Source organism: Benincasa hispida, chromosome 1 (genome assembly GCF_009727055.1).
Source record: "Benincasa hispida cultivar B227 chromosome 1, ASM972705v1, whole genome shotgun sequence".
Lineage (NCBI taxonomy): Eukaryota > Viridiplantae > Streptophyta > Magnoliopsida > Cucurbitales > Cucurbitaceae > Benincasa > Benincasa hispida.
Genome location: NC_052349.1, coordinates 35,197,927 through 35,205,403, shown reverse-complemented (window position 1 = coordinate 35,205,403; position 7,477 = coordinate 35,197,927). Strand labels below are relative to the sequence as shown.

The 7,477-nt window shown below is 34.8% G+C and overlaps 1 protein-coding gene across 2 annotated transcripts; it reads left to right on the top strand.

Moving 5' to 3' along the window:
* The first annotated feature begins 3,377 nt into the window (after nucleotides 1-3,377).
* Nucleotides 3,378-7,223, top strand: LOC120091958 (exocyst complex component SEC15A-like). 2 transcript variants are annotated; one of them, XM_039050148.1, is made up of 2 exons: nucleotides 3,378-3,762; nucleotides 4,589-7,221. In XM_039050148.1, exon 2 carries the CDS (start codon nucleotides 4,603-4,605, stop codon nucleotides 6,970-6,972), a length of 2,370 nt encoding a protein of 789 aa, XP_038906076.1. In that variant the 5' UTR covers nucleotides 3,378-3,762; nucleotides 4,589-4,602; the 3' UTR covers nucleotides 6,973-7,221. The 2 variants fall into 2 exon arrangements, with proteins under 2 accessions (XP_038906076.1, XP_038906067.1); XM_039050139.1 differs by lacking the exon at nucleotides 3,378-3,762 and adding an exon at nucleotides 4,049-4,389 and having other exon boundaries at nucleotides 4,589-7,223.
* The last annotated feature ends 254 nt before the right edge of the window (nucleotides 7,224-7,477 follow it).

Genomic DNA, 7,477 nt, shown 5'->3' with positions numbered 1-7,477 from the left:
CTATCAAGAACTTCCTGAGCCAGACAACCTTCTTAGCAGCTTCACAAGCCGCTACATACTCGACCTCCATCATGGAGTCGGCGATGCACCCCTGCTTAGTGCTCTGTCACACTAAAAGGCCCATAATAACGTGCATTTCTACCCGTTATCATAAATCATGCTGTAATTTCTGTATTTGGCATATGTTTCCGTTTGTGATTGTAATTGTAAAGTTTATATACGATTGAAATTTAGAAAGATACTTCCGCTGCTCATGGAAATCCTCGTGTTCGATTTCCTTCACTTTCAATTTCCTCTTTAATAAAAGGTTATATTAACATGTTATTCATCTTAGGCATGATCCTCCTAGGAACAAGTTCAGTCACACCAGTCACAATAGAAGGAATAGGGTTAGAAGAAGCAAAAATGTTTTTAAAGCAATCAACAAAAGTTTGAGTGATTTGCCCCTCCTCCTCTTTCCATACCCCATTGGCATAAAAAATGCCAAGGATAGTATTTTTCCTTCTACAATTAGTGGCCTTTTGGTAGAATCACTCGATGTTTCGATCTCCCCATTTCAACCAATCCTCACAGGACCGTTGCTTCCAGTAAATCTCTTCCTCCTTATAAAGAGCAAGTTGTTTCTCTAAACCATTGATAAGATGGAAGTTTAAAGGATAAGGACCATTTTAAACTTATGTAATTTATCCTTTTGTTCCGTAATTTGATTTTTCCACCTCGAATTAACTAAATACCCCCAATTATCAAGTCTAACAGTATAAGAATGAAGATGAGCTTCAAGACTATTACCTCCCTCCTAATAATTGCTCCAATTCCCATTTGAAGAGATGGTCTCCTTGCAACGATCATGAAGGTCCATCATGATTCATCAAACCGAAGTTTGTTGAATGGAAAAAAGAGAGAAAGTATTGAATGAAATAAAATAAAATAAAATATCTATATATAATTGGATCTCACGTGACATATATATTTCAATTAGTAGTAATAAATTTGAGTTAATTTAATTTAATTCAAACTGATTTTGGAATAATCCAAGAAACAACTTTAATTAATAAACTTCAAATTTATTTGATTTCCATCCAATTGAAAATTGCCTTTTTAGGTTGGGTTGAGATTTTTACTAATCTTCCTATTTGAAAAGTAATGTAATTTGTACCATTCTCATTGTCTACTTTGTAATATTTCGGAAGTTTCAAGGGAAATATAAAATAAATATTTTTGTCTTTTAACCCTTAAAATACCTGTAAATTACGATGGAGTTGACAATTACGAAGGGCTATGGTTCCTATCCCAAACAAAACACAACTACTCATGCAATTTAATTCTCAATAATTCTACGAAGCTATATAAAATTAAAATAAAACTGTTAGTCAAAATCAACAGACATAAAAATGAAAATAAAATTTTCTGAAAGGAAAATGATGCACGAATTATACATGTTTGTGTGAAGGAAAATGTTAACGTCCAATTTTATGAAAATATTTCTTCAATTTTTTCCATGGATATACAGATCAAAATATTAATAAAATATTGTGTGGATAGATATTTTTTGGAAATAAATTATAAATAAAAAGGCTTAAAATATATTTAAGTTAAAAATAATCATTAAACGACTAAACTAACTTTATGCTTTATTTATTTATATTATATATATAATTTTTTTTGTTATATTTCATCTATTTTTCTGTGGCATAAAAATATCAATGTATTAATGGATATATAAAGATGATTGACACGTTAATGAAAATTTAAGACCTTTTATATATATAAATATATATTAATTAGATCTCAAAAATTTAAACTAGTAATGGTATATCAGATAACTAAACTTTTATTTTTGTATGTAAAGATTCTTGGCATGTTCAATTTTACTGAATTTTATGTTGAATATAAATCTAAAATTTCAACATTGCGCTTGGTAAATCCTTGATTTTAGAAACGCCAAATAGATTAAACAATATTAGGCCCAAAATTGAGATTTTTTATATTTATTCGATATAAAGTTAAAAGTTTAGACACCGCTTGATTATCATTTGTTTTTTTTTTTTTCAAAATTAAGTCTATACCTCCAAATTTATTTGTTTTGTTACCTACTTTCTACAAAATTTTTCAAAAAATTAAGTGAAAATTTGGAAATTTAAAAAGATAGTTGTTAAAAATATGTTTTTTGTTTTTAAAATTTGACTAAGATTTCAACTCATTTACTTTATAAAAAGTAAAAATTATGATAAGAAATTGAGAGCAAACATACACAATTTTCAAAATAAAGAAAACTAAATGATTACTAAACAAAGCTTTAAAGATTTACTTGACATATTAACATCAATAAACTTTGAAGTGATATAAAAGATATGCTCCAACCTAGAGGTCATAGGTGCAAACACCTCACCCTATACATTGTTGAATTTAAGGGGGAAAAAATCTCAATGGTCACTTTTTAAATTTCATAGACCAAACCCATGAATTCACACATTTTCTAAAGTTTAAGAAATAAATAAATAAATAATCATTCTGTGGGATGTGTGGATTTATCGAAATCTGGTGAATTCTTGCAGCTCTGTCCCTGATGGGGATGTCCTTTGCATAAGATTACTCTACATTTTGAGGAGTTTGTTTTGCTATCTGTTGGAGTGTCTCCTCTGCATAAAGAGGTGAGTCAGCCGAGTCAGGGTTCGTGGTCCCCTCCTAGTTCTAGCCTCTCAAGATCAATATTGATGCTTTGTAGATTGATAGTGAAGGAGCGGGTGGAATCAACTAGGTGGTTCGCAACTCTACTGAGTCTCTTGTTCTTGCTAGGTGTGAGAAAGTGTTGGAGAAACGAGTCATAAAAAATCTGAAAGTTCTTGCTTTGATTAGGAGTCTATCTGATTTTTTGTCCAAGTTCAGCAGTGGCCTCTCCTCTCCTTTGATTGTGTTGAACTCATTAATATAATAACCTATATAAGGCTTGATTTATTTGAGTTTTGCTATTTTGTGATGGATATCGTGCTTTGGTTGTGGTTTTTTTGGGCCGAGTCCTTCGTTTGGTGTTCGCAATCAACAAATGGTGCTACCCACCGCCTTGCTTGTACGACGGTTTCTAGTAGTCTTAGGGTTTATTTTGTAAATCCTTCTCTTTTCGTTTTTTAAGAAGTTTGTTGGGATTCTTTTATTGTTCTCGATTGATTTTCCGTTGCTTGTGAGACTTGTAGCATCGACTCTTCCTAATTTTCAATGCATTATTCCTTAAAAAAAAAAAAAAAAAAAAAAAAAAATACATTTGACACAAAATCGTAGGATTAAACTTGTAATTTAATCCTTTTTTACCCATAATTTATTAAAAATTACTCATTTAGCCTTAAAACATGATATATTTACAAACTTTTTCGAATAAAACACTTGCCGCCCCATGTTCGTATTCAACCTGCACTGGCACTCTCAGTCCTCAGAAGAAACAGAACCCTCAAGATCCCCTCTCCATTTCTCCATAAACTCTCTCTTTCTCTCAAGCATCAGTTCACTTTCCATTAATTAGAGTCAGAAGCTCCCTCTCTTCATTACTCGAGCTCGCTTCAGCTTACTGGAATTCCTTCTCTTTTGAGCTCTCTCTTTCCCTGTTCAAGCCGGAAGTCGTTTCTTTCACTGGAAGGTGACCTAATGGTTATCGCCTCTCTTGATCGTAGGCCGATGATGTCGCCTGAGTTCACATTAGTGGTGATTGCCATCTCTCCGTTTATCATTCAGTCTTCACCTCTCTATGTTTGATCAAACTCTCCATTGAAGGTCTGTTTACCGGTTGCTTCTGGTATCCTTGTGTTTGATTATTGGAGAAATTTGTGTAGTTTCGTATTTGAAATTAAACGAAGCAGTCTTTAGTTTTGTGCGTTTAAGTTTTATAGGCGATTTGGACTGGTTTTCGATATGGAGGCTTGCCCTAAAGAACTTCAATGGGCTGCCTCATGAAGCAAGGGAAATAGTTTTTCTTCTTCACGATTTTCCATTTATTTTTTCATACTAGAAATTCCTTCAATTCCACTATCTTTGTAGTTGAGGGTTCACCCCCTCTGCTTTCATTTGCTGAAATACGGAATGGTCCTTCTGGGTCTAAAAGTAATCCATATGGTTCCTTTTTTAAGGCCTCCTCACCTTAGGTGCTTAAGTGGTTAAGAGAATTGTTGATTTGAAGTACACCTTTGCTTCGAAAATACTGCCATCACCTACAATTTCCCACTGTCCTTGCGGTGAAGAGAAGAAAACTGTTGTTATATTGTAGAAAAGGACTCCCATGCGTTGCAACCACTGACAATCCACACCATTGCAATGTGATACATAAACCTTTTTCTAGTATTGAAATGTGGACACAAGGTCATGGGATTACTTATACAGGATTTGTCGTATGAACTATGAAAGGTGTTTTCTACATATTCCTCTCGTGATTTGTTGTAGGTTGATTACGAAGGATGTTAGTGATTGTTTCTGAAATGAGTATTGATTGAACATGAATTCTTCACTCTCATTGTAGCATTTATTGCTTAGCAAACTGAGGCTAATTTTTGCAAAGCATATAGATATTGTATTGAATATATACTTTATGTGTATGTTTTTGCAGAGTTGATCTTAATTATGGAGGTAAAGCCAAGAAGGAGAAATGCTGCAGAGAATGGGGAAACTACAGAAGACCTGGTCCTTGCAACATTAACTGGGAATGGGGAAGATCTTGCTTCAATTGTAAGATATGCATTTCAAATGGGGCGGCCAGAAACTCTCCTTCATCAGTTGAAGTGTATTGTAAAGAAGAAAGAAGTTGAAATCGAGGAGTTGTGCAAAACTCACTATGAAGAATTTATTTGTGCAGTTGATGAACTTCGTGGTGTACTGGTCGATGCTGAAGAGTTGAAGAGTGAATTATCTAGTGACAATTTTAAATTGCAAGAGGTAGGTAGTGCCCTCTTGGTTCGCCTTGAGGAACTTCTTGGATCTTATTCTATTAAAAAAAATTTGACTGAAGCCATCAAAATGTCTGAGAATTGTGTTCAAATGTTGGATCTTTGTGCCAAGTGCAATGATCATATCTCCAAAGGCCAGTTCTACCCTGCATTGAAAATTATAGATCTGATTGAGAAAAATTATTTGCAGAAAATTTCTGTCAAGGCACTAAGAATGGTCATTGAGACAAGAATTCCTGTGATTAAATCTCACATTGAGAAAAATGTTTCAAATCAATTTAATGAATGGCTCGTTCACATTAGAAGTTGTGCCAAGGTTATTGGGCAAACAGCTATCGGTCATGCAGCAACTGCTCGTCAAAGAGATGAGGAAATGTTAGAACATCAGAGAAAAGCTGAGGAACAAAGCATTTCAGGTTTTGGAGATTTTGCGTATAGTTTAGATGTTGAAGATATTGATGAGGACTCTGTTCTAAAGTTTGACCTAACACCACTTTATCGGGCATATCACATTCATATAAGCCTTGGAATCCAAGCAAAGTTTTGTGAGTATTACTATAGGAATCGAATGCTGCAGCTTAACACAGACTTGCAGATCTCCTCTAGTCAGCCTTTTGTCGAATCCTATCAGACATTTTTTTCTCAAATTGCAGGATATTTTATTGTGGAGGATCGTGTCATGAGAACTGCTGGAGGGTTATTATCAGCTGAACAGGTTGATGCAATGTTAGAAACTGCTGTTAGCAAGTTGACATCCTTGCTGGAAGAACAATTTTCCCTCATGCACTCTGCAACCCACCTCCTCCTGGTGAAGGATTATGTCACTCTTTTGGCATCTGCTCTTAGACCATATGGGTATGAAATTTCCCCGGTTCTTGAGGCTATCAGTAAAACCCAGGACAAATACCATGAGCTTCTTTTGAAAGAGTGCCGGCAGCAGATTGTGGATGTTCTTGCTAATGATTCTTATGAGCAGATGGTTATGAAAAAAGATAGTGATTATGAAAACAACGTTCTCTCCTTTAATCTCCAGTCTTCAGATATAAGGCCTGCATTTCCGTATATTGCTCCATTTTCTTCCACAGTTCCTGATGTCTGCCGCATTGTGAGGTCCTTCATTAAAGGGTCTGTTGATTATTTTTCGTACAGTGCACATTCTAATCCTTTTGATATTGTGAAGAAATATCTGGACAAGCTACTTATTGATGTTTTAAACGAAGCAATACTCAATACTATTTATAGCAGCTCCGTTGGGGTTTCTCAAGCCATGCAAATTGCTGCAAATATAACTGCCCTGGAAAGAGCCTGTGACTTTTTTCTTGGCTTTGCAGCTCAACTATCCGGGACGACTGTTTTTTCAGTTGAAAGGCCACAAGCTAATCTTGCTTCTAATATTGTTCTCAAAACTTCAAGAGATGCAGCTTATCTTGCATTGTTGAATTTGGTGAATACCAAACTAGATGAATTTATGGCTCTTACAGAGAATATTAGTTGGACTTCTGAGGAGGTTTCTGCAAATGCAAATGACTACATAAACGAAGTACTTATTTATCTTGACACTATAATGTCCACCGTACAACAGATTTTACCTATAGAAGCCTTATACAAGGTTGGAAGTGGAGTGTTTGAACACATATCAGACTCTATCTTTGCAGCTTTTCTTAGTGATAGCGTCAAAAGGTTCAATGCTAATGCAGTCATGGCTATTGACAATGATCTAAAGGTGCTGGAAACATTTGCAGATGAGAGGTTCCACAGCATTGGATTAAGTGAAGCGTATGAAGGGGGTAGTTTTCGGAACTCCTTGGTGGAAGCCAGACAACTTATTAACCTTTTGCTGAGCAATCAACCTGAAAACTTCACGAATCCTGAGATAAGAGAGAGGAATTATAACATGTTGGATTACAAGAAGGTGGCTAGTATATGTGAGAAATTCAAAGATTCTCCTGATGGGATCTTTGGGAGCCTTTCAAGCAGAAATGCGAAACAAAGCACTCGAAAGAAATCAATGGACATGCTGAAGAAAAGACTGAAAGATTTCAACTAACAAGGCTTGAAGAGTGGCTGCAATAGCAGTAAGAACTCAACTCTCTTCATCGTATTGTATTTATTCAATACCTGTACAATTTTTTTCCCTGCTGCATTTTGTTTGGATGATTTGTGTTATATTATTTCCTGCCCAATTGTTTCATTTGATAATGCATGTTTCATCTTCAAGCTTGAAGAAACTATTGGTCATTAACCTTCTTTGCATCATTAGTATGCGTCTTGTTTTTATTTGTGCCTGTCATTTCTTCTTCCTTCACACGTCTTGTCACTCTTGGTATTATAGTTCTGAAACTGCCAGAAGATTTTAGACATTTAATGATGTTCATAAAATTGCTTTCATGATCTTTAGATTCAGTGCTGGCGAGCACATTGTTTATGTTCGAAATCTTAAAAAGCTAAAGTCATAAATTAAACATCCATAAAATTCCATCTCCAAATGATAGATGACCTAAAGAAGGAAATGAAGCCAGAAATTTAAGAACTGCGATTAAAAAGTTTGTAAA